Genomic DNA, 15,181 nt, shown 5'->3' on the forward strand with positions numbered 1-15,181 from the left:
TATTACAGATGTCCCCATTTTCCCCTCCTCTGCACACTCCACCCAGGTCCTGCCCCCTCCCCTCTGGCCATCACCTCACTGGTTGTCTATGTCTTTGGCTAATCTCTTACCTCTCTTGATTATGAATCTCACCACTGCCTCCAAGAAAGAGCCTAAACTCCTTATCCTGCGGTACCAGGCCTCTCGCACACCACTGCCAATCTAGTCCCTGCCGCGTCTCCCTGACTTCTCCTCTGCCACAGAGTCTGCATGGCGGCCATGCTGACAGAGCCCCTGTCCACACTGGTAGGCGGCATCTGTTGCCTCTCCAGCATTCATTCTCCTGTATGTCAGGTTTGTCGGGAGATCTGCCCCACTCCTACCCCCTTCAGTCCACAGGGCTCTGCGGTCATGATTGCAGCCTTTGGTGTGGGGCACATGGTGGGACAACCCTGATAAATGTGTTACCTTCCCCGACAGTGACTGGTTGCAGGAGGGGGAGGGGGATGGGTAACGTGATTAAGCTGGTCTGATCGGAGTGAACCTCATGGAAGTTCTGGGGCAAAGGCTCATTTCCTCTCCGGTGGATCAGCACGTGAGGATATTGCCCCAGGAGTGAAGGAGCATTTGGGGTCCATGGAGAAGAGCTGATCTGAGAACATGGCCAACACATGGAAGAGAGCAGAGGCCCTGGCTCTGGAGACACTGCTTGAGTCCCTGAGTTAAGCCAGGCCAGAAGTCAGAAGGAATCTGCGAACCAATGAATGCCCTTTCCCTTTGATTTTTACTCGGGGTCAGGTTTCCTGTGACTTATGACAGAACTGTGTCCGTGAATCCTAACTAATAGAAACACACTATTCCTGTTACTTAGAACATGTCCCTGCTCTTCCATCGGAATGTTAACTGTGCTTCTCATTGCGGCTTCTCTGGCTCCTCTGAGCAGTCATCCCCTCCTGTCGTCCCTTAGAGCCTGGCATTGTCACACATCCACCGTGGTTTACACTTATGGTTCCCCAAAGGCCTCAGGCCAGGGATCATGTCTTATTCACTTTTATATCCCTAATCTCACACATTATCTGGTACAAAAGAATCACTTATCAAATGTTTTCTGAATGACTGAATGAAAAATTATAAGCAGAAGCTCAATATCAAGATATAAGAATATACTGATGAAAGCAAAAGAATCGTTCAATGAATCCTTAAAGCAATAGAAAATTATAGCATATCATCTCTACTATTGGTCAAGCGTACTTTCAAAATGTCATTATTTTAATTATGAAAATGGCTTCTCAAATAAATAAATAAATAAATAAATAAATAAATAAATAAAGCCTGGCCCTTGCTCCCAGGTGGAATAAACTCATTTAGCTGTTACATGAGAACAACTTCACAGAATCTGGTACTTGCAGCTTATTAGGTCGGGTTGGCTGGTTTCTCCATAATTATTTTAAATGTGCATCCTCTGTAGAATTTCACTTCAAACCTAAACAGCCCCCGACACCTCAAGATCAGGTTCCACGGCTCAGGCCTGACCCTTGGTCCAGCTGATAAAATGAACGAGTGAATATCAGAGAGGCAAAGGACACCACCTACCAGTGTGGACAGGCCTGGCTATGCTAGGTCGTCCTTAGCTGTCTATGGAAAACATCCAGAGCAAGCCATCGTTACCATGGTAACAGTGCTGGAAAGGAAAGGATGGCTGTCATGGACAAGATGAGGATTGCACCCACAAGCCAAGGAAACAGGAGGCTTCCTTAGTTAAGTATGGCTACTCAACACTCAGAGCTGAAAACCATTGTCAAACACCCAATAAAGCAATAGGCAGAAGCCCATTGGTCCTGGTCTCGAACGAGGCTAACCCAAATGAAAACGTTCCTGTGGCCTGGCTAAAACAGGCTGTTGATATTTTTTAAAAAGAGTGTTTTCCAAATTAAGTCTGGATTTAGCTCCTAATTGAATTTAAATTTAATTGAACAGGAGAGAGATACCTCTAAACATAAATATTGTGACGATAGCTTTTCCTTTTCGGCACTCATCACCTGCCACTACATATGTACTAGTATGCCAGAATGAAACCCACCAACCCACTGAAATATGCAGCACATGCTCAGTGTATTGTGCTCTGTAATTCAATCTTTGGATTTGAAATGCTTATTAAGAAATATGCACAAAGACTTTATTTTTTAGTGACAAATTTATAATGATCCAACTACTAGATTCAAAATTAAAGGAGGCTTATGGATATTAATTACTCTGTTAATTTGGTGGCAACTGGGGCTTTCAAAGATGTTTTATCTGTTTTTCTTGCTTGGAAATCTAGGAGGGACCATGAGATTAGGCTCTTCGTTATTTTTGTCAATAATTAGTTGCCAGAGCCAAAAGTATTCATGCAAGACCAGTGCACAGAAATATAGGAACCCAGTGCAAAGCATGGAGGAGGAAAAAAACAACACAAAAACGAACAGCAGAAAAGAGCTCTACAGGATAGCTATGCTGGTGGTACCTTATTTGACTTCCCTCGTTGTTCACCAGGAAGAACCAGCAAAACTTCACAGCCAATGGGCTGCAGTTGGTGATGGGAACGTAGCGGATCACCTCAGTATCATTCAGGATACAGCCAAAATCCAGGTCCATGGTCTCAAAGGCTAGGTTGGGGTAATGCACTTCCCCACGCAGGTTCAGGTTGTCTACCTGAGGGTGCTCCATGTACCTGATCGCTAGAGTTTCTTCTGCCACCCAGTTGTTCAGATCACATTTGTGGGTAGGGTCAAATTTGACCAGCAGGTTTTTTTCTTCACCAATCTCCAGTTTAATAGGCTGCAAATAAGATTATGGGGAATTACCAACCTTTGTACTATGCATTTCCAACCTGATACATGAAACACGACAGCCAAAGTTATTTAAATATATTTATGTAGCCGAAACCGGTTTGGCTCAATGGATAGAGCGTTGGCCTGCGGACTCAAGGGTCCCAGGTTCGATTCCGGTCAAGGGCATGTACCTTGGTTGCGGGCACATCCCCAGTAGGGGGTGTGCAGGAGGCAGCTGATTGATGTTTCTCTCTCATCGATGTTTCTGGCTCTCTATCCCTCTCTCTTCCTCTCTGTAAAAAATCAATAAAATATATTAAAAAATAAATATATTTATGTACATACATACACACATTGGTGTTACTATTAAATATCCTCTCTAATAAAATGGTAATATGCAAATTAACCATCACTCCGCTACATAAGCCACGCCCACCAGCCAAGCCACGCCCATCAGCCAATCAGGGCGAGTATGCAAATTAACCCCAATCCAAGATGGCTACAGCCACAGAGAGCAAGGTTTCCCAGGTAACAGAGCAAGCCAAGCTTTCCATAGCCGTTGCAGGCCTAAGCCTCCATTCAAGCTACAAAGTTTCAATTATAGAAGGTAAACAAATTCAAACAAATGGCGGCAGAATGGAGCTTGAGAGAGCAGGCCAGGGTTGCTGGCAGCAACAGGGGAAGCAAAGCTTTCCGCACACCCGCTTAAGGCTACAAAGTTTCAATTGTAGAATGTGAATTAACTGCCACAGAAATGGCTGCCGGAGCCCCAGGCTTGGCTCCGCTCCAGGCTACAAAGTTTCAATTGTAGAAGGAAAATAAATTCCAGATACCAGGGCCTCCTCTTGGGTTGCCAGGGGGCGTGGACGGCCTGCAAACCACCACAGGCCCCTCGCTCAGGCCGCCCCACACCCCGAGGGAACCCCCACCCTTATCTGTGACACCCTTCAGGGCAAACCAGCTGGCCCCCACCCGTGCACCAGGCCTCTATCCTAATAAAAGAGTAATATGCAGATTGATCATCACTGCAACACACAATATAGCTGCCCCCATGTGGTCAAAGATCCTGCCCCCATGTGGACACAAGATGGCCACCACAAGATGGCCAGCAGGAGAGGGCAGTTGGGAGGCACCCGGCCTGCAAGGGAGGGCAGTTGTGAGGGACCAGGCTTGCAAGGGAGGGCAGTTGGAGGTGATCATTCCTGCAGGAGAGGGCAGTTAGGGGTGACCAGGCTGGCAGAGGAGGGAAGTTGGGGGCAAACAGGCTGGCAGGGGAGCAGTTAAGCATCAACCAGGCTGGCAGCGGAGTGGTTAGGGGGTGATCAGGCTGGCAGGCAGAAGCGGTTAGGGGCAATCAGGAAGGCAGGCAGGTGATCAGTTGGGAACCAGCAGTCCTGGATTGTGAGAGGGATGTCCGATAAACGGGCAGTCGGACATCCCTCCAGGAGTCCCAGATTGGAGAGGGTACAGGCTGGGCTAAGGGACAACCCCCCGCCGTGCACGAATTTCGTGCACCGGGCTTCTAGTATATATATAACTTTATTTGTTCATAATTAGGTATCCACATGTACACATGATTAAATAACTAGTATATCTATATTGATGTCAATAGTTATCTATATTTATCGATATTATAGATATTTATATGTGTGTGTATACATATTTTATTAGTAGAAAATGAAACCAAGGAAAATCTGGAGAGGGAATTGTTTGAGGGAAGAGATTTTGATAAGAGTTGTGAGGTTATAAAGTTTGAGTTGTAAAAAGGAAAATCTACAATGAATAGCCATTATAAAAATATTTTTAACTGAAAATAAATTAGATTGTAAAATGCTCTTCCTAGACAATGGGAAAAGTTCTTTGCTTAAAAACTTCAGAAAGGCTTACTAAAGCACTGGGGGAGGGGGTCTGTAGAAGATGACCCAGAAAGGGTCGGATTGGGTAATTTAATTTCTTTTCTAATGTCTGTGATCCTAACTCTTCAGCACAGTGTTATCTACTTTCTGCTGTTTTCTGGTCAACTTAAAATGGCACTCTATAGAGCTGTACTGAGTTTGTTGGGCAGATTTCCCTTGTTCTTTTTCTCTTTGATTCAAATCCCCATGTGTTCCTTGATGCCAAGGCCACAGTAACACCTTCCCATAGAAAGCCTGGCTATGAGTTGGCTTTTATTTTATTTTTTTTAGGAATCACTCGATTCCCACATTTAACTGGCGTAAAAGCCACCTCCTGGTTTTGCAGAAAGTGCCCGGAGGTAGTCGGGAGGAATGTACACAGGGCGAATCTGTTTACAGAGCTCTCCCCTCTCCACTGAGCTTTAAGCTTCAGTTATTTAACTGTGTGCATCGGTGCATGATTAGATGGTTCCAGGTGATACTGCCAACCACCTGATCCAAGAGTCAAAGAGAGGGTAATGGCTCTTCAGTTGGCTAATCCCATCTGAAAGCCTGGCTGGCCACTTGGCACCGCTGGCTGGGCACAATTTAGACCACAATGTAGACAATGGCATCTGCAGCACTTGGTACCTCCATGCTTGGTGTTTAAGTATCTTTGACTTAAACACCTTTTTCTCCCCAGAGAAATAACTTTTTTGTTTTGTGGAAAAGATACATATCCACAAAATTTTACATTATATATTAAAGCACAAAGAAGAAATTAGAAACTTATCCAAAATTTCATCATATATTATTTCTCAGAGTTCATATTTGATACACATTAGTCCAGACATAATGGATGACTAATAAAAATTTACAAAAATAGAGTTAGATTCAATTATTTCAAAATATCATGTTTGAATTTTTTTTTCTCAGAAAGAAGCCTGAAAGAAATCTTACACAAGAGAGATTAATCCTAAAATCATGGACTCTGGAGCCTGATGGCTTGGCATCAAATCCTGGCCTGCTGTTTACTAGCTCTATGAAGTTGGTTTACCTAGACCTCAGTTTCTCCATTTGTAAAATAGGGTCAAGAACAGGATCTACCTCTTTTTAAGAGGATGAAATGAATTAATATACATGTGATGTCTTCAGAGCAGTGCTTACCATATATAAATGCCAAATATTACTATTATTGTTATCCCTTTATGATCAATAAAAAATACAGTTAAATATTAAGCAGTTTCATCTTTAGATAGTATCTTATTGACACCTAGCTATAAAGGGGATGAAGTCAGCTTACGCTTACCCCACCTCCCAGTTGTTATTGATTGTAGTATTAATTTGAAAAAGCCAACCTATGTATGTGCACTGACCCGGAACTGAACTCATAATCTTTTTGGTGTACGGGCAATTGCTCCACCCAACTGAGCCACCCAGGCAGGTCTGGGCATTTAAAATTCTGATAGCTACTACTGTATTGTCTCCCAATATACACTTCACCAACACTGTAGAGGAATTCATGTTTCCATATGCCCTTTGTAATACCAAGCACTATCCAATCTTTATTCTTTGCCAATCTGATAGGGGAAAAATGTGTTTTGTAGTAATTTTAATTTGCATTTCTTCTACTATGATTAAAATTAAGCATATTTTCATATACTTAAGAGCCATTTTTTCTTTTTGGGAACTCTCTGTTCATTTCCTTTGCCTAATTTTCCATTGGGTTATTGGTATTTTTCTTATTGATTTATAAAAGTTCTTCATTTTTTAAAGTATATGTATGTTTTAGTTATAGTGATAGGTGCAAATAATATAAAAGGTCAAACTGTACTATAAGAGTTATGACAAGAAACAGTAGTTCCTGACCCACCCCCCCCCCTGGCCTCCCAACAATCCAGAGGTGGCCATTTCTCAATTCTTGTGGTAGGGCTGGTCTACAGAACAGTTTCTGGGCAGAGAGGGACGATCAGGCAGTGGACACATCCCAGATACCTGGGGTTACTCTGGGGTGTCGACACTCACACAAGAAACATTAACTTTCCCCAAACATTCTGATCGATTGCTCCGGGGAAGAGCACTTACCTTTATGTCTTCAGATAAAAGCCAGCTGCCCATGTCTTTTGCGTGGGGTCGGGTGGGACAGCTGTCCGATGCACATGGAATCCTTCTATTTTCAACACTCTGCTCACACTTGTTGCCTCTGCGCCAGGCTACTGGGCTGAATGACTACCACGTGGTTGCAGCCTCACTGGAGAATTTTCCAGGCTGCAGGTTTTTGTGGCCTTTTGTCAACCCACTCCATTGTCATTCTAGCATCTAGAATTTGCTTAAATCTCTCAGTATTTGGTTACACCATCCTCTTCCCCCTTTATTTTATTGCTCTGGGCTTCTTTCATTTTGAACATTTCTACTTTTATCTTATTAAGATTTCAGGAGGGACAGGAGTGTGTCTAATCTACCCAGAATGAGAATGCTGCTCATGTCTGAATTTTCCTTTTCTCATCCGCTTGTTTTCCTGGGCTCTGTGAGTTCACTCTTCATCTCTTTGAACACTTGTATCTCATCCTTGAGCTCTTTTTAAAGACTGGTCATGCCGTCTGTAATTTCTTTGAGGCTGTAGAGAATTACATGTTATACTTTTGGTCTTCTTCCTTGCCTAGGTCTCCTTGTAGTAGATTTTCATCTGCCTCTTGCTTATGATCATCTTCTCCTTTTATTTCTCTGTTCAAGGATCTTAGCTGTTTTTTCCCCAGCTCATGCTTGAATGAGATTCACTAAAGAATTGGTGGGGAGGGGCGGGGGAGGACAGCAGTGCAGTTTACAGCCACAAGTCAGGTACCATCTGCAACACCCTCTGACTAAGCGGCTCTGTTCCCTACTCCCCCAACCACCCATCCCCCTCTGTGCAGCTCATAGCAAATTTCAAGTTTCCCTGTTGGGAGATCTTGCGATTATTGCCTGCCCTGCCTTCCTCCTTTACATCACTTCTCCTTCAGCTGATGGTGTGGGTCTGGTTTCTCTTCGGTCCTTTCTGACAGCTCTGCTGTCGCGCTTGCCCCATGGCCCAGCCATTCCCACCGGTGTCCCCGTGCCCAGCAAAGGATCACAGGGATGATCTTACAGGGATGTGGAGAGAACACTGCATCCCGCCCCAGACTGGTGGCCTGGTGAGCTCAAGCCTCCTGCCTTAGCCGGGCTCCGTCTTCTCGGCATCTGCAGATAGACTGGCTGATTTAAAGACTGGGCTTTGGCTATTTCCTGGTTTCCTTGAGGATGGCGTTTTGGTCAAATTTGAGGGAGGGGAATTGAAAGATCTTTACTATCCTTAGTGTGAAGTCACTGTTTTCTAAAGATTGGCTTCATTACAATGAAAGGGTCATCATAATGAGCCAGAAGTTCTTACACCATTAATAATAGATGTTCTACTGATAGACAGTGGGATTTATTTAGGGCTCATTTAAGATTCTCTGTATTATTTCCTCACTATTTTCTGGATTCTTTATATTTTTCTAGACTGAAATTAGTTAGTGTACTGCTGTCATTTTCTTCCTTTCTCACACACACGTGCCCCTCCCCCGGCCCCTCCAAGGAGCTTGGTAGGACCATCCTCCCTCAGTTACCTCTGGATTTAGGGGCAACGGAGATTTCTCCGTGTCACAGATGAAGAAGGGTCTGTTTGTTGAGAGCAACACGTTCACGGGCAGCGTGGAAATGTTCTTCATGACCAAGGGCTGGTACTCAGGTTGCAAGACAGTCTGTGGTTTCTGCAAAAACAAGGAAAAAGAGGCAGCAAACTAAGTTATGACAAACAGTAAGGCTAGAGCAGCAAAAGTCTCATATATATCTGAGCATACACAAACACATGCGCATATGCTTTTATTCTCTTGGAGAGACTGAGCTAAATCATTTGGGATGTATGGTGGACTACTGAGAAGTGAGACTATATAAGTCAGAAACCAGATTAGATTTCTTACTCTCCCTGTTGCCTGGTTAAAAAAACATGCCGGTATAAGCCATGCTTCTGGATGGAACTATTACTATAGAAGTTTCCACAATGTCATAAAGCAAGCTAAGAAATTAGTGATATATTGTAGAAGAACCCATGTTGCACTATAATGGATAAAACTTTTATTCCCTTTACAATATTTTTTCCCATGCTCAAAACACTCAATTGTGAATATACTTACCTTATTAAATTGACAAATGCTGTAACACTTTTCTCTAATATTTTTTCTTGCTAACGCTGATTTAGAAGCATCTTTTTACTCTGTTGAACATCCAATTTAATTTTTCAATTACAGAAAATACTAGAAATGGGTCCTGAGCTGCATGTTGCTGTTCAGACTGAATTTTTCTCATTCTGATGTTGGGGCCACATTATTTCTTGCATGCTCTGGAAAGAGGGTCCTTTGATACCAGCAGAAGGTAACCTGAAGCCTCAATCCATGGCCTCCAAACAGAACTTCCTTCTAATCATTCCCTGGCTCTTCTAACAACTCTAGCCTGTTTTTCTCAGTTCTTTTTATTTGTTTTTAATTTATTGTTGACAGCATTACAGATACCCCTCATTTCCTCCTTCCCTTTTGCCCCCTCCATCCAGCCCCCACTACCTTCATACCCACCTTCCGCCTTCATTCCACTACTGTCTGTGTCCATGGTCTATGCATATATGCATATCTATTCTTTGGTTGATTTGCTTTTTCTCCTTGTTCTGATTTCAGTTAAATCTTCCTGATTCCACATTTTCATCTGACCATGTGTCTCTGATCAGCACAGTCTTCCTTCCACTGTGGTTCTTGGATCCCCTGGCTCTGGGCGAGCTCTTGAGATCAGCATCCATTGTGCCTTAGATCAGGTGCTATACCAAATATAGATGGGGTGGCTTAAACAGCAGACATTTATGTCTCACAGTCTGGAGACTGGGAAGTCCAAAATCAAGGTGCCAGCAGATCTGGTGTCTGGGGAGAGCTTGCTTCCTGGCTTGTAGATGGCCGTCTTCTCACTGTGTCCTTACATGCCTGACAGAGAGATTATCTCTCGTGTCTCTTCTTATAAGGGCGCTAATTCCATTCATTAAGGCCCCATCCATCTTCATGACCTAATCACCTCCCAAAGGCTCCACCTCCAACACCATCATATTGTGGATTAGGGCTTCAGTATATAAATTTGGGGAGACACAGCCATTCAGTCCAGATGATTGGCTCAAGTCTCCTACCTCAGTTGTGATCCACTAGCCTCTGTGCAGGGGTTTGGTCTGGCACTTACCATGAGATGCCAACCATGGTTTCCCTCCCTCTAACATGCTAATACAGGTGCTGGACTCACCCTGCATTTGCAGATCGCATTCTCCAGTTTGGGGGAGGGATAAACCAGCACTTTAGGGTCATCAACGGCCACGTGGGGAACTGTCTACCCAGTGACCTTCCCCCAGGCTGCTGTGTCACTGCAGGGAACTTTGAAGCGAAGAAGCCACACTTGTTTGGTTGCGGCAAGAGGCCGTTTAGAGGTTAGTGATGAGAAGGAGGCGATGCACAGAGAACCTGTTCTATTTTAAAATGACCCCTTTCTCTCTGGGTTGTCTGTCTCCCCAGACAGCAGGAGACGGGATTTGCTGCTGGACTTCATGAAGCAAACTGGCTGATGGTTTCGATTGACCTTTTCAATTCCACAAAGATGTGGTTTCATCTCTGTGGCTTATGAATGGTACAATAGTTAGAAAGTAGATCATATCTGAGGAAACGGTCCTAGAAAAATGCTTCCCATAGGCAGTGTGGGTGTCATTATAGTCTAATGTACTAAGTCAGATACGCTGCCTTGACCTGAAAATAGGAGACAGACTAGATAATTGGGTGTTATATAAGTACATCTGAATACTGAGCCCTAACAGGTCTCTTGCACACGCTGGGTAATGAAGTTGAAATTCTTCATTGTCCCTGGTGTGGATTAAATGTGAGCAGGAAATGAACAATGAAGAATAACAGTAGTTGGACAGATTTTAAACTTGTAATATTTGGGTGGAAGGAGAGAAGGGTAAAATCAAACAGGGAGCTGTGACTCAATTCCTTTTTGTAATTCAATAAGTCACTGCCATATTTAAAGTATTTGCTATTTTATTTGAGTGATAAAGTCCAACAATAGACACTTAAACAAGAATATGCTTTTTAAAAAACACACCAAGGCTTAAGGATATAAAGAGAAGAAAAGGAACACGATCCACACATTTTTATGAGTGTTTATGGGCTTAGAAAAAATCTAATAAGAAACAAAGTTGCATGTCTAACATATACTACAATGTCTTTGCAGAATAGCTATTCAATAAATATTCACTGAATTTTCACTCAGTAGCTACATTCAGAGAAAATATGATGACACCACATTTGGTACAGATGCCACCAACAAATATCTTTCCTGATCACTTATAAAAGGAAGAATTTAAAACAGAGCAATGAAAGCTTAATAACTGTAGCAGAGACTCTTGTAGTATTTTCTTTTTATATGTCTCATGGAGCTCATCACAGTTAGCTTAGCATCCTGTAACTGAAGCCCTTATTCTACTTCCTCAGTGTCTACTTTCCCCAGTAGTTGGTTAAGCCTGGGATTTTGCGGTGTCTTTGCTGCCTCATACACTGTAAATGCCCCCAAATTATTTGTGTATTTGAACTTGTACATTTCTACTCCCTTCCTCAATTATACGCCCCTTATTCATCTCCAGCAGAGTGCCATGCCCTTGGTGGGTGCTCAATAGATATTTAGTACAAACAAAATGTGATGGAACCCACTCCCAGAATAAATGGTCTTGCCCGTTCTCCTGCTAGCCTCCAGGTAATGAAAGGAACCCTGGTTGATGCCCTCCCTGACTGATTAGGCATTGCCACACCCAAACCTTTCATATGACAGCAGAGATCACACTGTGGGACAATGTACTTAATGCTTGGTCTTCCCAGCTGGCTGTGTAGTTCATCAGGGAGGGACTAGCCTCACTGCTGTACCCCTAGCAGCCGACTCAGTGCTTGGCACATAGAAGGATTTAACAAATATTCCACTCAGCAGCCAGCGTGACTGTTTCAATGAATAAATCTGACCATGTCACCCCCTCCCTGAAGCCCGCCAATGGCCTCCCAGAACACGCCTCCCAGTCATGCCACACTCATGGGCCCTTGCCTACTTTCTTGATGGACCTCATGTCCCTCTAAGGCAGCCTTTCAGTTCTTCATACTCACCAAGCTCTTTCCTGACCCGGGCCCTTCCTATGTGCTGTTCCTTCTGCCTAATTCTCTCCCCATCTCTTGTCACCAGACTAACTTCAAATTTCCTTCAAGGCTCAACCCGAGGCACTTGCTCAAGGAAGCCAGCTGTCACCACAGGTACAAACAGAGCCACTCTCCTGATAGGTGCTCTCATAGCAACTTACACCTCTTCTTCACAGCACTGCTTAGAATTGTAATTTAAATGACTAAATGGTAATAATTGCTTTACGGTTGTAACCTCAACCAGTCTCATAGCTTTGACTGTGTCTCCCTGGTTCACCAGGTCATCAGCACTAACTCACTCTCTGGCACAGACCTGCTCTGAATGTTAAAAAATCCTACGATGGAAGTCTGCTGAAGAGGAGGTCAAGTTCTACTGTGATGCCTCCCTCACCTCCTCACTGTCCTGCCCCCTGCCCTGAGCAGCAGTCATCCCCCATACTCCCCTGCTTCCCTACTCCCCCGCTTTATTGCTCGCCCTTGATGGCCATATAAAGTCATGGGCATTTAGAGCCATATACTTAAACATGTGAGTCATAGTTTAAGTGGGTTATTCTCAGTGCTGGGTGATCCGTATAATAACTTGCATCTCGGTCTCCTCATGTGTGTGATGGGGATGATAACAGAACCCACAGCACAGACTGTTGTGAGGGACAACTGGGCAAATGTATGTAATGAATATAGCTCAGTGCCCAGCACAAACCAATCAACAAGGTGTAGCTATTCTTTCTGATGATTATGATTATCAATAATTCCAGTCCAATCCTTTCTATACTGTGATGTTTACTTTTTCTAATTAGAGTAAAATGATCGACCACAGTGCACTGGAATAAATACCCCTTCACTTTGGCCTTGTACGTCAGGAATGAAGGAAGCAGAATTTCTGTCGCAATTGACATTTCAGAGGAATGTAGGTTTAGATTCAGACTTTTTAGAGGAAGGTGTTTGGGCCTCTGAAGCTTAGGAAACATGGGTGGGTGTGGGTACACCAGACTTCCTTAACCTAGCTTCTCCAATGAACATGTGACCTCACTGACCCCGGTTGGAGCGCCCAACCCTCCCCGGCACTGCCCACTGACCTTCTCCAGTCGGTACACGAGCTTCTTGGTGGAGAGCTGGATGAGCGGCGCTATGAACTCACAGATGACATCCACAGTCATCACCAGGCTCCGCTCCCGCTGGGCCCCGATGATGGCGTGGCACACCAGCTTTTCCTTGACCATCTGCAGGTGAGAACCGCCAGCATTGTGAGAACATCCATAGCTCAGAAAACTTAGTTCCACACAATCAGCAAACTGACGCTCGACTACCTGCCTGTGGACACCAGGGAAGAACACGGGTCTCCGAACAGTGCATTTCAGGTGCCGCTCTCTGTCTCACACTTAAATGTCTTATTGGTTAACTATGTCCTGGATGGATCTTGCGTCCATTTCTGACTGCTCTTGAGGACACAAATCAATTTGCATTCAGTTCAACGAATATCTGTATGGAATATGTATTATACATGGACTGTCGGGGATTGGACATACCAACCAGTGAGGGGCAGGGCAGATAAAATCCTATGGGCTTAGAGTTCAATCGTAGTTCTATTTCTTATCAAGCTAGTCAGAAACTGCGGCTGAAAAATGTTGCCTTTCTTACTTGAATATTTAAAGATCGTGCTATAGAAACTAGTATTTCTTTGCTCCCCGACCTCCTGAGGTCCAGATTTGTATAAAGTAGAAAGAACCCAAAGTGAATTTATATCATGAATAGCTTGCATTGAAGTGTGCTCAGGTTTCAGATGTGAATGAATTCAAGTCTCTTTTAGCAAAGCTTACACTGGATTTAGAACCCTAGCAGCTCAGGCTGAATGCCTTTGAAAATATGGTCAGCTGCCAGTCGTGACACTGAATGTGCTCCTGTCGGGGTCTTGAAAGGAGGGCTGTGTTCTAGTCACCTTTGCATCCTTGGTGCATACTCAGGAGAAGTTGGCTGAACCCCTGAAGAGCAGAGACAAAGACCACCTTATATACTCACTCCATAGGGAAGCAATGGACAAGCTTTGCTATCCTGTCTGCTGGAAGGCGAATTTCTTATTGTTTCCCATTTCCTGAGGAGAAAGCTCAGCACCACCTCCTAATTTGGTGACACCAGGCGGAGCTCAAGCAAACATCAGTCCTCATTGACAGTCTGCGTTTGTGAGGTAGGAGAGGCTCATGAGCAATTACAAAGGGTTGTTTTTTTTGTGTGTGTGTGTTTTTTTTAGGTTTCTGGTGGTTTCCACTCTCCATGAGAGAGTAGGAACAAACAGAGACGTGGTTTGGATCTGCATAAACGTTTAAGCAGAATGGCGATGATGTAAATAAGAGCAGAACATCAGAGCTGCTGAAGATACATGCAGCTCTTTCATTGACCCATAAGATGATGATGATTATAAGTGTGATGCTGTTATGTCAGACTGAGGGGAGAGGAGCCTGGGATGTCCCAATACCCCGATGGGAACGGCAGCCCAGAGTGTCTACAAACACACCCTTTGGAATACATATGAATACGGCTAAGTGCTCCTGGGAGGCTTGGCTTGGGCTGAAAGCTGGCTCTCCCTCTCCCAGAGACTTGCTGGCTGGTCACTGCTGACCCTGGGGATGAGAAGCTGCTTTAATTAGTGTTTTGAGGATGGGTTCGTGGCAGCTGTAGAAGCAAACATAAAACAGCAGCGCTGAACCGTCACAGCAACGGGAGCTGCCATGGTAACTCGGGGCCGTGTGCAATCCTCAAGAAACCACATCCTTTCTTCAGATAAATGTCAAGGAACTTGCCTAAGAAATAGAGCAAAGATTTATTTAGGAGAAAGACAGGTTCTAAACATGCTGTCCCCGTACCCTGGGAGTAGCAGAATAGCCATCAAGTGTCACATCGATCGTCTGGTCTGGATACAACTCCATCCTGACGGGTTGAAGCTGAAACACGGGGCTCTGGGAACGCTTGGCTGCCTGGGAGCCGGGGCGCTTAGCAAGTCTCCTCTTAGCCACACCCTTATTGCTCGGCTTGTTCTGGGGGTGGAATTTTTCATTCATCCAGAACAACTGTTGGACCCGACGTCCCTTGTTGGTCAACTTGAAGTGGTAGTAACAGGTGTCCAGGCTGGAAAAGAGGCAGGTATTGAGAGGACTCAACTTTGGAATGCTCTGTTCAGCTCTACAATTTGGGATTGACTCCTCTGGAAGTATTTGAAAAGTGAGCAATAAAGAGACAATTTTTTAAATGGAGGAAGGCTGCATCATGGTAC

The 15,181-nt window shown here is 44.2% G+C and overlaps 1 protein-coding gene across 5 annotated transcripts in view; it reads right to left on the bottom strand.

The window, feature by feature from the left end:
* Window positions 1-15,181, bottom strand: part of HYDIN (HYDIN axonemal central pair apparatus protein) — a 352,840-nt gene that overhangs the window by 152,237 nt on the left and 185,422 nt on the right. For all 5 annotated transcript variants that reach the window (XR_013812852.1, XR_013812853.1, XM_079759605.1 and 2 more), the window contains exons 20-23: window positions 14,775-15,036; window positions 12,993-13,136; window positions 8,287-8,430; window positions 2,483-2,796 (exon numbers count right to left, since the gene is read on the bottom strand). Coding sequence is in view for 3 of the 5 variants with exons in the window: in XM_079759605.1 (XP_079615731.1) it covers window positions 2,483-2,796; window positions 8,287-8,430; window positions 12,993-13,136; window positions 14,775-15,036 (864 nt within the window). In the remaining 2 variants the exon portion in view is untranslated. The remainder of the gene's footprint in view (window positions 1-2,482; window positions 2,797-8,286; window positions 8,431-12,992; window positions 13,137-14,774; window positions 15,037-15,181) is intronic.

Source organism: Cnephaeus nilssonii (genome assembly GCF_951640355.1).
Source record: "Cnephaeus nilssonii genome assembly, chromosome: 20".
NCBI classification, from domain to species: domain Eukaryota; kingdom Metazoa; phylum Chordata; class Mammalia; order Chiroptera; family Vespertilionidae; genus Cnephaeus; species Cnephaeus nilssonii.